Source organism: Lissotriton helveticus, chromosome 5_1 (assembly GCF_964261635.1).
Source record: "Lissotriton helveticus chromosome 5_1, aLisHel1.1, whole genome shotgun sequence".
NCBI lineage: Eukaryota > Metazoa > Chordata > Amphibia > Caudata > Salamandridae > Lissotriton > Lissotriton helveticus.
Genome location: NC_136065.1, coordinates 1,257,558,613 through 1,257,575,038, shown reverse-complemented (window position 1 = coordinate 1,257,575,038; position 16,426 = coordinate 1,257,558,613). Strand labels below are relative to the sequence as shown.

General features: G+C 41.2%; 1 protein-coding gene across 1 annotated transcript; it reads right to left on the bottom strand.

The window, feature by feature from the left end:
• Positions 1-14,584: 14,584 nt before the first annotated feature.
• LOC144752618 (olfactory receptor 10G7-like) lies at positions 14,585-15,538 on the bottom strand. The gene has a single exon (XM_078640498.1). It carries the CDS (start codon positions 15,536-15,538, stop codon positions 14,585-14,587), a length of 954 nt encoding a protein of 317 aa, XP_078496624.1.
• Positions 15,539-16,426: the final 888 nt, after the last annotated feature.

Sequence of the window (16,426 nt, the reverse complement as noted above, 5' to 3'; positions counted from 1 at the left end):
CACCCCCTTTTTCACCTCTCAATTGGCCCCTACACAGTACTGGTTAGTGATTGATTTCTGTTGAAGTTTGCAGTTCTTCTTTGGTAATTAGGCCTCGGGTTTAAAAGTAAAATATGAGTAAGATCGCCCAAAAGGGGGTTGTTGGGACACTCAATGCTTTTTTCCTGAGAGTCGAATCTGTTCTCATTAAAGAGATTGAGCTCACCCAAAGAAGATTATCTCTTGATCCCAGTAGAGTATCTGCTGGGGCGCCTCTAATCTGTCCCCCAGAGGGGGTGGTCTCAGCTGTAGAACTACCACTGCAATCATCTCCTGGCCATTCTCCCTCGTTGTTAGCTGTTCCCTCACCCTCACCCTTATCTATAGTGAGTGATCATACGACTATTATTACTTCTCCTGACATGATCCTAACATGTCAGCAGCGCCAAACACAGGCCAAAAAGGGGGAGGGTCGAGTTTCAGCTCCATCCAAAAAGAGGAAGGCGGGTGGGCTCTCCACTACCTTGCATCAGGCTAGTAAAATGACAAAAACCAAAGGACCCCCCATGGCAAGAAAGGCCACCAACACAAGGCTGCCACTGCCAAGATTCCCAGTCCCACATCCATTAGCTCCCCGACCAGTTCTAATCAGATTCCTTGTGATATGGAGGTGAGGCTCATTGCCAAGTTTGAAGAATTACTACAGGCAAAGTTGAATCCGCTGGTACTAAAATTGACAGATATTGGTCAAAGATTAACTAATATTGAGCACCAATTATCAAGTAACATCCAAAGTTGTCCCACTGCTCATAGTGAAGCATTGGCTTCAGTTCCAACAGTTTCCGCTGTTTTACCTATTAGCAACAAGGCTTTGGCGGGTACAATTGTGGCAGAACCCTCCCAGCACCCGATGGGCAATATAGTGGTCCCTAACACAATGGTACCACGCAGGAGAGAAACACCAGGGAGCGGCACTCACAGCAGGGTCCCACAGGGAGGTTCGAATAGCTATTATTGTAATGAAACTCCTAATTTACCCCCTGAGGCAACACCCTATACCATTGTGCTCACCAATGTACCCCATTTACAATCTGGTGTTGAGGAAAACTGGGTTTCTCTGAGGAATAAGGCCCTCCACTTAATAGATTCCAAAACAAGGATGGGGGGGTCAGTTATTCGGGGGATACAAAATGGCATGCAGAATTGCGTGGATAGGTAAATCTAAGAAATAAGAAAAAAAGTAGAGGTGACTGTGTGGTGGTTAATTTTGGGTCCCCCCCATATAGTTAAGACCATTCTGGATAGGGCCGGCACACGGTATTTGAGTGAGGAAGTTATAAACATCCTACCTCTGGGGTACTTTTATCAAGACACAAGGTTTGTTCGAATGCTGAGGGTTGTTAAAAAATTGTGTATCACCTGCTCAGGGGATATATGAGTACTCTGTCGCAACATTTAATAGATTTGAATCATTTAACAATTTGGAGGATATTGACTGACTGGGTCAAGCGTTCCAGCCAAGCAATGCCTCCTCACGACGGGTTCAGGATAGTAGGAACAATCAAGTGCACTATACCTGTGGTAGGGGAAATCGAGTGTCAAACACTAGTAGTTTGGGTAGTCTGGCCACACTGGGGTCCTGCACCAACGATTTGGCTCGACCCAGTATTATCAGTGATAATGTACTACCCATTATCACGCCAATCTCTGATACAGACCTCCCATTAAGTACACCACTGGAGCCGCCCGCAGTTCTTAAAATAGCATCTTGGAACATTGCGGGGCTTGCAAGCAAATTAGACTCCTCGGAATGGACCTCATTTATTGAGGAACAAGATATTATATTTTTCCAAAAAACCTGGGCAGTGGACAAGGTGTTCCTCGAGGGATACATTCATTTTTTTAAACCGGCGGTCCAGGGAGAAAGGGGTAGACCGAAGGGGGGCCTGTCAATCTGGATTAGGCAGGCCCACTCCTATAATTTAGAGGAGATTGCTATTGATTCACGGAATATTCTTATTCTCAAGTTATCCTATGGTAATACCCAGGACATTGTATTTATTAGTGTTTATTCTAGGGGTCAGCAAGGTGGGAAGGTGTCCGACACAGTAGACCTTCTAGATGTTTTTTTAACGCAACACAAGGGGAATAGCAACATTATAATCGCAGGGGATTTCAATTGCACTTATGAACCACTTGATAGTGAGGATTTGAATTTTAGTTGGAGGAGAATGATCAATGGTCAATCCCTCCACTGGATCTTTCTCCCATAAAAAAAGTGGACCAGAGCTTCACTCCAGTTAAAAGCTCTCTGCCTAGAACACGGGTTAAGAACAACCAATGGCCGCACGAAGTCCGACAAGCTTGGGGTCCCAACATTTTGCAACGGGCACCGCTCAAGTCGTATAGACTATTTTATCATTAATATGGAATTATGGCCAGAATTGCTTGATATGATGGTGGTAGCCCGGCCTGAGAGTGACCACAACCCACTCCTAGTTACTATGCGGGCTACTGCCCTCAAAAACGTAGAAGGACCGCAAAACAGCCCAGATTTCGTAGAAGGCCATCTGACTATGACACCAGATGCCTTAAATGGTGCAAGGTTGCACTTGACCCAGAGAAGTTGCAAGATATGAGTAATCTTGTAGCAAATTCCATTGTTACCTTACAGGCAGAGGCTGAATTGGGGGAAGCAAGGGATAGAGTATTGAAGACAAACGAGCATCTTTTTAATCAATTGAAAGTTTTTTTTATTGCACACAACAAAAAAGGCCCAGTATCATCCACCAGCAACGCAGCACTGTGGTATAACTCCAAATGTCGAGCTGCGTACAAACTCTTGGCAGCCGCTATCAGGAGTAAAGACCAGGCCTCAATAAGAGAAAAGAGGCAGGTTTATAAGGCAGTAAAATCTAATGCTAAACGGGATTGGGATGAGGTCCACTGGGCGGAACTTCTCCTTGCCTGTTCTGGGAGGGATATGACGCGATTCTGGTACTTGGTGAAATGGGGGAGTGGGGACCCCGGTAAAGTTCCCACTAATTATGTGGAACCTGATCAGTGGGTCTGCCATTTCAAAGGGCAATTCGCCAACAACTCGGGTACTCAGGACACCTTTGTTGTGCCAACGCCCCCTCTTCCCCTTAGCATCTCCAGTTAGGAGGTAGAAGCTGCCCTCCTCAAAGTCCCAAAAATAAGGGCTCTGGGTCTAGACTGCATTCCTGCAGACCTTTTTGTACAAGATCTGGTATCCTGGGCAAAGTATATCCAACTCTTAATGAATGCCATCGATAAAGGGGGAGTAATTCCTAGTTCCTGGGCAGGTGCAGTTATCCTTCCCATTTTTAAAAAGGGGGATCGCTCACTACCAGGAAACTACAGGCCTATAAGCCTGATTGATTGCATTCAGAAAGTTGTGGCTAGAGTGATACTAGGTAGAATGCAGGCATGGATGGACGATTGTCACATCCTATCAGACCTATAAGCTGGTTTTCGATGATGTATCAGCACAGTGGACCAGATGCTAAGGTTCATTTTCATTTATTGGCGTACTGTTACTCTGGGAGAGGTTCCATCTACGCAGCTTTTGTGGACCTTAGGTCTGCATTTGACCCAGTCCCGCGCTCCAAATTGGGGCACAGCCTTTTGAAGTTGGGCATGCCATTGGAAATCTTGTCTTTTGTTGTTAAATTGCATACAGACAACTTTGCCCAGGTTAGGTGGGATACGGTGGGTCACATTACTGATAAGTTCCCGGTTGAGAAGGGGGTCAGGCAGGGGTGCGTCCTCGCACCCACCCTATTTTCCATATATATAAACGGGGTATTGAAATACTTTGAAAATTGCCCCACTGATGCCCCAGTCTAGGTGGAAAAAAGATCCCACTCCTAATGTTTGCCGACGATACTCTCATCTTATCCAAAACAAGACAGGGTCTTCAACGTACCCTGATAAGATTCGAGGAGTTCTGTGAAGAACATGACCTTGCTGTCAATGTTGACAAAACAAAGTTTATGGTCCTCCAGAACTCCACTAAACATATTGGTGAAGTAAGGATGCAGGATGGTGCTTTAGAGCAAACAGAGATTTTTTCATATCTAGGGTTAACCCTAGACAAAAACATGAGCTGGAAGCCCTAAATTGACTGTCTCACGGTTAGACATGCCCAACTTCCGGGTGTGCTGTTCAGGGAGTATAGTCGCTCCTATACTAAACCTGTGGCTTCAGTATTGCAGATTTATAATTCTAAAATCAGTGCCGCAATTGTGTATGGTTCAGAGTTGTGGGCGCATGCGAACCTGGATGTGCTGATGGTAGCACAAAACAAATTTTTAAGCTCATTAACGGGCTTGCCGCAATCAACCCCCCTAATTCCTCTTTACTTGGACTTGGGGTGTCACTCCATCAGAGACGTTGCCCGTTGCAGATCAGTATTATACTGGAGAAGACTTTGGGTGACTCCTGAACTAGTCAACTATGCGTTGGCCGTGTGGGAAATTTGGGATATGGATGTGAACAATAAAATTGAGTGGTTTTGGGGTGTCAAAAACATTCTCAGTGAGTTGGGATTGAATCGGTTCTTGACCTCCCCAGAGGGAAGTGTTTTTCCCAGTAAATCTGAGCTAAAGACAGCTTAGTGCCACTGGATATATTCCCGACAGTTCACCTCTTCCATTAGTCTTACACTGTCAAGCACCTTCTTACACATTAAATCCGAACCCAATTACGAACAGTACTGGGATCTAATCTCCTCGACTCGTGATCGGAAATTATTCCATCAGTTCAGAGTGGGAACTCTACCCACCAAGGCATTTACCTCAAAGTGGTCTAATTTGCATGCCAACCTTAGCAAATGTCCTTTTTGTCCAGATAGGGATGAAATGGTGGTACATATGCTATTCGCATGTATAGCGTATCATGACCCGAGGAGATGTTGCCTAAAACCCCTGTGTCTTTCTATAGGGACCAGGGCCCACAGCAAGGCATTCAGATTATTTAAAACCACAGTGGATGGCCCATATGTGATTGCCCTAGCTATGTTTTTGGGCTGGGTGTGGGTGATTCGCTGGTCTGTAGGGAGGCGCAAGTAATCTTCCGCCCCCTTCTTTCTTTCTTTTTAACAACATGCTATTTCTTTACATATGAATTTTATTGTATTTTTGGATGCTCTTAGGTGGGTTTTAGCATTCTATTAAATTATTTATAGTTTTAACAAAGTGTAATATAGGATATAGTCACAATCATGTGTGTCGGGATAGTGTAATGTAATGTTTATTGATGATCTTTAGACCCTGTGCTTGTACTGTGTTGACTTTTGTGCTTTTTTTTTAATCAAAATAAAGTTTATGAAAGGAAAGAAAGAAAAGGAAAAAAAAAAACTCACGGGTTCAGCACAGCGATGAACCACAAGCCATAGCAACAGACCTGGACCAAAGTGAAATGCCAATACCGATGTGACCTACCCATGCATCATATTCAAATGAACCCAAAATCTACACAAAATTCAACTTCTTAAGGGATGCAGGATCCATTCTTTGCTCAAGCAATGCCTCCCTCAAAGGTCTGCAAACTTCACTGCTACCTCTACAGTCGCAAGTGTCTGCCCTAAGCACATTATCATCAGAGGAAGTCAGTCCGGGCACTAGGAACCTATAGAGCTCACCTAAGCCTGGTAATGCCGCAGCAATCGAGACAGCCAACAAACATGCCTCAAAACTTAGCCCAATAGCTCAAGAGGCGGGTGGCACCCTGAGATGAGCATGGCTGGCCCTGAACAACAAGGGAGCCCAAGGGTCCTGCCCTTTAGGATCCACAGCCCAGAATAAATCCAGAGTGGCCAGTGAACTCTTCTATTTTAACTGTGTGAGAATCACGTTTTCTTTTCTCACTAGGAGGTTTCTTTGTTATACGTGCACATGAGAATAGCAAGGTTTTATGTTGACTTGCTATGATATGAACAGTCAGCAGATTGTGGGGCTGATGTTGAGAAGAAGCACTGTTATATGTTGTCGGTCTTTTTCTGGTGTTCGTCTTCATTTTCCACTGTTATGAGAGTGAGTCACCGATGATGATAATTGGGTATACTGGCAATTGCTAGCCAGATAACCCGATTGGCGGTTCTTCCGTGAGGGGCTCACTCTCTTCTCCACACTTTTTCCACAAAAACTGTCTGGTGGGTGATGGTATCACGACAAATTGTATCTGTACCGTGTGTGTACCGTGTTAGTTTCTGACACTTGTGTGGGTGTGAATAGCCAGAAGATACTCGGCTGGTGGTAATAAAAGTTTTAGACCGCCATAATCCTTGAAATATTAAAATAAAAACGAGAGTGTCCAGTGGGACAGGCCTTTTACTGTTTATTATTGCAGAATTCATAGACCAACTTATGGAAGTCATTACCACAAACTCGACCCCCCATTTCAACAACATATTCCTTGGCGTTCAATATCTATTGGGAAAACCCTGTAGACAAGCAGGTCAATGCCCTCAAAATCTTCCTTGCAGAATATTCCCTGACCCAAGCCATCTCAAAGCCGTCTCACTCTAAAGGTGCTACACTTGACTGGATCATCTCTAAAGAAAAAATTATTGATTCTATCTCGATTACCCCGTGTGATTGGTCATCACACTATCACCTTCCAAATTCCCTCTGTCAGAAAGAAAACGTACTCACAGCAAGTCAAGCCTAAACACTGGATAAGCCATGAAAAACCTCAACTGGAATGACTTAGCTTCCAACTATGAGAAAGTTCTCACTCCAATAACTTGTCAGACATCAATGACCTCACTGCTCACTACAACTCCACAATGACCAATATCTTGGACCAAGTAGCCCCACTAAAACTCAAAGGAATACCAAAAAAGACAAAAACCCATGGTTTACAGGTGCCCTGAGTGAAGAGAGATGTAAACTAAGATTAACTGAGTGCAAATGGAGACAACATCCCTCCCCCCTCCAACTCAAACTACTTAGGAAGGCTTGAACCTCCTATAATAAAAGTATTCTTCAATCAAAAAAGACTTCTTTAGATCGGACCTAGACAATGCCATAAATAGGCCGAAGAAACTCTTTGAAACGCTAAAAAAACAATCAAACAAATTGGCCAAAACCACACTCCTGACATCGAAATCCCAGCTTAACACTGAGGAATTTTCCTCATTCTTCACATCAAAGACAAATTCCCTCTAACTCGAGCTAAGGATGGCAGCTATCAACTCTGCCACCCCAAAGAAAACAGAAGCTTAAAATCCAAAACAACCGGATCATCCTTTGCCCAAAAAGAACTCCCACTGGTCGACCTTCAAACGTTACGATCTCAGTGACATCACCAAAACATTAGCAACTATCAAACCCAACAACCACTTCAATTAACCTGTCCCTTCAAACGGTCTACCCCACATATACCATATCATCTCCTCTCTAGACCAAAATCATCAATGCCTCGCTTATGCAAGGTCTCATAGCGGAGTGCCTTAAAACTGGTCAAGTCACCCCTATCCTAAAAAAATCAACAGCAAACGCCTCAGACCCGAATAATTTCTGACCTATAACCAACATTCCCATGCTCACCAAGGTCCTGAAAAACTGCGTTCAGCAACAACTGAACCAGCACATCACAGATTTCAAACTATTGCATGACTGCCAATCGGGTTTCAGACCCTGCCACAGCACCGAAATAGCCATTCTGCATATAATAGACAATGCCCTCTTCGCCCTTGAATGTAATGAAACATGCCTACTAGTCCTGCTCAACCTCTCATCAGCATTCAACACGGTCAATCATGACAAAATTCTAAAAAGACTGGAAAATAGGTTGGGTTTATCTGGCACAGTCCTTCAATAGTTCAAATCCTTTCTGGAAAACAGAATGCAATTGTTCATGGTGAACAAAAATCTTTCTTCCTCCTCACTCAACCCATTTGGAGTTCCCAAAGGCTCAACCCTATCGTCCACATTATTTAACCTATATGTCGAACCACTATCCAAGCTACTACAGCAAGCACATTTCTCTTACCACATGTAAGCAGATGATACTCAACTTTATGTCAAGATGTCTTCCATTGAAGAGATACAGATAATGAATCAAGCTCTTGAAAAGACCTTTCACTGGCTAACAACCAACTTCCTCAAGCTAAACTTGCAAAGACGGAATTTCTGTTAATTCCCCCCCCTAAAAACTCACTGAAGATAAATGACTGGACCAAGATGATCACGGCTCTGAATTGCACACCGACTCTGGTGGACTCATTCATGGAGAACCCTGACTTCAAAACTGCAGTCCAAGCCTTAGTCATTTCGAGGTTGGAGTACGGATGTACCACCCTCTCAGGGCTTCCCAAAATCAAAACAGTCCCCTTTAAAAGCCTGTCTCAATGCAGCAGCAAGACTCTTAACAGGATCCAGAAAATTTGACCACATAGTGCCACACCTGAAGGCGCTCAACTGGCTACCCTATGAAGCTAGAATCCAGCTAAAGATAGCTTGCATCACCCATAAAGCTCTACACCACAATTCCCCCGGTACCTATCCCAAAAATGTACCTTATCAGGGGGAAACAGGCACTCAAGGACTCCAGAAACCTGCTCGTTTCAGCAGAAAAAAAATGTCTGACAGAGCATTCACCGGGGCGGCGCCAAGAATATGGAACTCGCTACCTGCGTGCATTAGAAAAATCTCTTCTACACCTCTATTTAAAAGGGAAGCAAAATCATGCATAATGAGCAAATTCTTCCCTTAACCACAAGGCTTGGAATCAGTTGTCTACTTCAAACCTATTTCCTCACTTCCCAATCAAGTCAATGCATCCTTTGCCTCTATGTCTTCAGCTCATTCTAACTTGTTCCTATTGCTTCATTTTCATTGCTGCTTCACACCAAACCTTGTTAGAAATATTTTTGTTAACCTGTCTGCTCTGTTATTTTGCAAAATGTACCATACTTCTCTACTTTCTTTGTAAAGCGCTCTGATACCCTAACCGGGGTCTTATTCGTGCTATAGAAAACTCTAAAAATAAAATAAATACAATTGTATTGCATTCATTAGAATGATAAAAATCTGACTAGCTTGTCTTACTTTTCTTTTTATGGCAGTCTGTGAATTCGGTGACATCATACTCCATCATTCTCTTTTCTAAGTGATACTACTAATGTGGATCAACAAGAAATTAAGAAGATGATATCTAGGAAACTGGCACCCTGCCAAGAAAGTGGCCAATGAAGATATGTCTGTTCCCACCATTGGCATAAAGTACTCTTCATTTCTTGCTATTGCACACAATGCAATGGATCAGCTGCAGGCGTTTAAAGACATGAAGAGGTTGGGATCACTCCTATATCAACAACAGTACTACCACCTCCGCAACCAAAAACCAGTGCAAATATGCTGCTTTGGCTGTAGTCATGGTTCAGGCCAGTGAGACCAGAATGTAACTGTCTAAGTAACAACTCCTCATAGCACATTCAACAAAAACAAAAGTCTGCTACTCCTTATCTTCCTGAGTTAGAGCAGACCCAGAAGTTGATCTTGCTGCCCAGTAGGATGTTGCGCCTGCCCTTACATTGTACACATCATCTTCCAAGGAGACCACTCCCCCGTCTTACTTAACTCTTCCTTCAGATCAAAGTAAACCACAGTAGATACCTGAGTGTCACAAAAGGAAAGTGTTAGAAAATGGTGCTGACAATGAGGAAGATGTCTAGTGATTTTTCATTCTGGGAGACAAAATACAAATCATCTATATGCATAATCCTCCTGTACCTAAACTATGTGCTTCCATTTTCAGAAAATGCCATAAACCAGCCTCAACAATTTCACACAGTAGTGCCAGTTTGGACTAAGCAAAAGATCCCCCCTTCCCGGTCTTCACCACAAGTTTAACTGGATTTGCCTCTAGACAAAAGCTTTCCTATATGGTTTGGGACCTCTTGACATTTAGTTTAGGGGAGGAATATATTGTGGACTTCACAGGTTTCGACAAAGCAGTGCATCATAAGGGCACATCCTGGGACAATTGGCACATATGAATAACAAACATCCAATCCTAGATATGTTGCTGACCCTGAAGGAGAAGATCCTGAATCTATAGAAGGAGATAATAATAATAAAGAAAATAAAATACCCCCATTGCCCAAGCAGCACTGCTGCTAGTGTGCAGTCAGCAAAAGCAGCAACCTCTGCTTGGTATAATGCAGTTCATTTTGTTCTGCTATTTCCCAAAGACACCTAGTAGACTCATGGAGATTCTGGAATCATTCCACTAGAGAGTCCTATCTTCTCTCCACCTCATGGGTCTCTCACTAGGCTGGATCATATTTCTGTTAGCAAATCATTATCCCAAAATGTTATTACCTCTACTGTGATTTCTGACCATGCTCCAGTTGTTGAAGATTTAGGTTAACTTCGAGTGCATCCCAAATCCAGCCTGTGGTGAATTTAACATTGCTTTTTAACTTGATCCTGTTTTTTCTTCCTCCTTTATTTCTTTCGCTGAGGAATGTTTTGAGATTCATGCAAAACTCTTATATATCTCCCCAATTATTATGACACATTTTTAAGGCTACGGCTCATGGCCATATCATTTTTTTTTTTTTTTTAAAAGAGACAATTGACAAACTACACAAATCATTACTTTCTACTATTTAACGCCTCAAACATAAAAAAATGTCTTCGGCCTCTGGAACCGATCTACTCATTCAAGCTAAATTCAATACAGAAATAAATAGTTAGAGATAATGCTTCAGCCATCTTACTTTGGAGTCATGCTCGCTATTATGGAGATCCTAATAAAGTGGGAAAACATCTTCCCAATGATCTAAATGTCTGGAAACAATGTACCACTATTGAATCTATAGACTCTTCCACAGGAAGGCATGTGTTTAAAGATCATGAAATATTGGATTACATTTTGTACTTCTACCAAAGTCTCTATACTCCTAAATCTTCTGCTCTTCCTTCTCATATTGATGCCTATTTGAAAGACACTGGGGCATATTATCAAGTAAGGGCGTTACATTATCGCCGCTTTTATCGGCAGTGACATCTAACATGGGCTTCGATTGGAATTCATAGAGCATATTATCAAGCCCATTATCGCTGCTTTATCGGCAGTTTCCTGCCGATAAAAGCGGCGATAATGTAACGCCCTTACTTGATAATATGCCCCACTATTCCTCTTAATCTCCCTCCCAGAAATACTCAAGGCACTCCCAATCTCTTAAAAAAGGTAAGACTCCAGACCCTGATGGTTTAAAGTTGGAGTTTTTCCTACATTTTTCTAATATACTGCTTTCAGAATTTTCACACCTTTTTATTTTTTTCACTAGCACAGGTATGGCTGGAGGGGCTTTCCAAGAAGCTTTCACTTGTGTAATCCATCAAGAAGGATGAGATCCCACGCTTTGCAAAAACTTTAGGCCACTTGTGAATGTAGATGATAAAATCTTCACCAAATTACTGGCTTTGTGCTATGAAACATTTTTGCCAAAACTGATATGTAAGGAACAATTTGGATTGTCAAAGGCCAGGCTGGCATCTGATAATTCTAGATTTTTCTTTTAAGTATTAAATCAGGCTTCATCTTTTTCATATTCCTTAGCGACAGTGGCTACTTAGGCGTAAAAGGCTTTTTATTGGATTAATTGGACATTATTACTGAAATCTGTCGCCTGGCATGGACGTGGCCCCAACATAATCTCGATCATTTCTCTTCTTTACAAAGCTCAAAGGGCTTCTCTTTTCGTTAACAGTAAAGTTTCCCACTATTTTCAGTTACAACTTGGAGTTAGACTGGGATATCCTTTATCTTTCCACTTATTTGTTTTAGCTCTTGAACCCTTCCTTTCCCAAATTCGTAATAGCTTCGCCATAACAGGATTCAAATATGGGGATAAATACTTGAAACTTTCTGCAAATGCTGATGATATTCTTTTTTTCTCTAATCCTGATCACACTATTCCAGGTTTTTTCACGAAATTGCTGACTTATCTTTCATCTCGGGATATAAGATTAATTAGGATAAAACTGAAATTTGACCTCTTACCAAATTGTGTCTTAAACATTCTTTTGATTCTACTGGCTTTTACTGGAACTCCTCTAAGAATCAGTAGTGGGTATTTGGTTCACCAATTCAATTAAGGAATCTGTCACACTAAACCTGAAGGAAGGATTTACTAGGGCAAACAAACTTCTTTCTTCTTTGAACCCATTGTTTCTCTCCTGGTCGGGTCAACTAGACTCCATCAAAATGATGACTATGCCCATTCTACTGTATATTCTATCTTTGATTCCACTATACATCTGTATTTCATATTTTAAAAAATTGGACTCCATACTTTCAAAATTTCAATGGCAAAATAAATAACCTAGACTCTCCTTGACATATCTCAAGACTAAGCTAGAGGGTGGTACTAACTTTCCAGATTTTGGATTTATCATAAAGCCTTCTGTTTGAGACAAACTTTGCGGTTGCTTTCCACATTACCTGCCTCATTTGCACCCTTATGGCCTGATATTGAATATTCCATACTTGCTTCTTTTTCTCCCAGGGAAGTTCTTTCTTTCGCCTCAAAGAATACCATCACATCTTTACCGGTGGTCAAACATAATTGTATCCTTTTTGAAGCCTTATTCCCAACCGCAAGTTATATCTTGAGATTCTTTTTTTAAATGTTCCTTATTGTAGAACCATCTTATCACTATTAATAAAAATCCCTGTTTTGGAAGTCTTGGAGGCAAATGGGTTTGCGATTTATTTTATGATGTTACACCATGTTCCTTCCATCAATTCCAGGCATCATTTAATTGTCCCAGCACATTCTTGTATACTTTTCTCTCCTCATTAATATCATTTTGGATACTCTTCATTCATTGCCAGTTGATCCTACTCCTTCTCCACTGGAGTCTTCTTTATCTACTATTTTATCTTCTACTCCTAAAACTTCCCTTTTTTACAATTATCGTTCTCTCTTAATTTGTCTAAGGCAGAACTTAGTAGGGAATCAGGTTTGGGATGTATTGGTCTATCTCCTTCTGGTTTAGAGTCATAAGGTTTCCAGAGCGGCTACCGATACTAAATCATTATTCTTTTTATATAAGACACTTTATCATAAACCATTTCCATTACCACATTCTCCCGAACCACTGATAATGCGTGTTGGTCATGTGATCATCCTAAGGAGGATCTTATACATCTTCTCTTTGAGTGTCTGCTCACTGCATCTTTTTGTGGAAAAGTTTAATCTCAACTCAAAACTTTTTTTAACATACAATGTTCTTTTACTCCTTTGGTAGTTGTTTTAGATAATCTCACAAATTACACTATTTTAGGCATTCATAATAATAAACTGTTGGATCTATGTTGGCTTTAGCCTTTCAACAAGTTATTATAATTGAAAATGTTACTCTTATATGTCATATAAAGCTTGGTGGTATAATGTTTGTTATTACCATAGATTAGTTACAGCTTTTGCCTCACTGCCTCTTCCATATATCAATGGAGATTTGTATTGGTTGCCATTAATGAATTTGTTAGATAATATTGTTCAGAAGCATGCTAAATCTAGATCTTCAGAAACTGGTAATCCGCCATATGTTTTTAAACTGTATGCGTATGTCTAGTTCTGTTTTACCTTTATTTTGAATGTTTGTATTTTATATTGCATATTCAACATTGCCTCTTGGTCTTTCATATTGATATTTTCTTTTCATTTTTTCCCTCTTCCTCCCCCATTCTACCACACAAAACATTGATACATGTGTCCATTCTTTTATACCAAGATTACCTGTGCCCATGCAACATCTTTTATCGGATTTGGCAGGAGTCCCGAAGACACATCTGATGCAAACCACAATACTTTAAGCACATGTAATGATGAACTGCATAGGGCGCCATGTGTTTGCGTACCTTTTGCACACAAAGGCTAAAATAGGCACATTTCAAGCCATTGTAATGATGAACTGCATAGGGCGCCATGTGTTTGCGTACCTTTTGCACACAAAGGCTAAAATATGCACATTTCAAGCCATAGGCTCCTTACATCTCTTTAAGTCTAAAAACACCAAGTTTAGGGTTGGTAGAGTTCATACTCCTTCAACTGAGATCCACTTGTAGGAACTGCCCTAGTATGCCATTTGATACAAATTTAAGTTTCAGTGATATGTGTTACTGAGATTTTTTTTTAATTTCCAATCCAAAAGTGGCTTTAAGAAACAAGACTCCAACAATACTTTCTGAAATTTCAGCTACCAGCCCACATTTCATAAAAGCAAAAATGTATTTCTTATTGAATCCTGAGCAGAGTAGTTTCTATAAAGCAGCAAGAAATGCCTAATTTGCACTAAACATCTGCATTCCAAATACCCTTCTAAACCTAAAAACTACAACAAATAGATAACTCATTTAATCCTTTAAGAAATTGTGAATTGGACTGAAAATTGTAATTCACATAATTTTATTAAGAATAGTATCTAATTGATGTTGTGAAATGTTGACAATAACAAGTAACGAAATACTGATATCATGAACTGTGAATACTACAACATATGCCAGCACTTTGCATCATTTAAAGGGTCTATTGATGGATCAGGGACATGTGTAATTCAATTCAAGATGAGAGCCCTGTAAGTTCACACATTTTTGTTTTCCCACATATTAGTTTCTGCAGTGCTTTCCTTACATCCTGATTGCGCAGAGAGTAGATAATGGGGTTGAGCATAGGTGTCACCACTGTAAAGAAGACACTGAGGGTTTTGTCTACTGAATAAACAGATGTTGGACGAATGTAGATAAAAACAGGTGGTCCAAAGTACATCATCACAGCCATAAGGTGGGCAGCACATGTGGAGAAAGCCTTCTTCCTCCCTTGGATATTGCTAATCTGCAGGATAGCATGGAGGATGTGGACATAGGAGATTACAATGAGCAGCAGGCAGCCCACAGATACCACCCCAATGTTAGTCAAAATCACAGCTTCATTAGCAGAGGTGTCACCACAGGCAAGTTTCAGCAAGGTTGGGATATCACAGAAGAAATGCTGGATCAAATTGGAATCACAGAAAGGCAACTGATATGTTAGCATTGTGTGTATTAAGGCATGCAAAGAACCAGTCAGCCATGTTCCAAAAGCTAGCCTGACACAGACCTTGCGGTTCATGATGTTCATGTAATGAAGGGGCCGGCAGATAGCCATGTAACGGTCAAATGCCATAACAGTGTGGAGGAAGCATTCAGTGCTGCCCAGAAAGTGAAAGAAATACAACTGAGCCAGGCACCCAGGGAAGGAGATGATCCTACTTGAAACCAGGAGGTTGGCCAAAAGCTTTGGTTGGGTTACCGTGGAGAAGAAGACATCCAGGAATGATAGATTTTGGAGAAAGAAGTACATGGAGGTGTTCAACTGGGGTTCCCCCATGATGGTCAGTATGAGAAGAATGTTTCCCCCCAAAGTAGAGAGGTAGAAGAGAGAAAATACAACAAACAGGAACATTGACATCTCTCTGTTGTGAGGGAATCCCAGGAGGACAAATTCAGTCACAAGAGTGAAGTTCTGGGTAGACATTGTGGTTTCACTTAAAACACTGCTAAGAAAAAAGACCATGTATCACATAGTAATCAATCATCAAAAGAAATATTTTGCAAGAGTTGTAGGTGGCTAACTAGCGATCATTCAGCTGTCCCACTGAGATACATTGTGACATTCAAGCATATCCTCTAAGGCAGAAGGCAAAACCTCACAAAGCTTTTTATGTTTATTGAGTTAGAGGTTTTGGGAAAGCACAAATCATCTTGCATGTGTGCATATTGATATCATTACAGTGAGCCAATACAAGTTATACATTTCTAGCAGTGTCCTCATATTGGATACAAAATTATTAACATCTGCAATATTTTCCCACCCACAGTCATTCTCAAATGCGAAAAACCTTATCCCTCCTAATATGTTGTTACTCTAAAAGGTTGATGAAACCAATAACTAAAGCCTTCTGGTTTCACTTTTAAACACTTAAACATATTCTTACTTCCTGTGGTCTCTGTGAGAGTGAAAGCTGCAATTACTATGGGTGCTCCATGGGCTTTGGCAGATTTCTGAATTAGCTTCAGCAGGAGGTTATTTTCTACTAAGTCCTATAATATCTTGTGCTCAGTCCATTAACAATGGCTGGCTAGTAGTGTACTGTGCTCCTTTCCTTACAGGATTAAACATCGCAATTTTTATGTATTATTTCACATTTATTTTCAACCGCCATCTTCACTGACATCTGGAAATGTCTTGAAGGTATGCCCCAGTATTAGGTAAAGCATCATGAGGTATGATGTCCCCACCATATAGGTCACCGAATTAGAGTCTGAAGCTGCCATACCACAGCACAGCTCACTGTCAGTCACTGGAGGTTTCTCATAACTTTGAAAATGCTTGCTTCTCTTGCTACTTTTTACCACTTTTCGA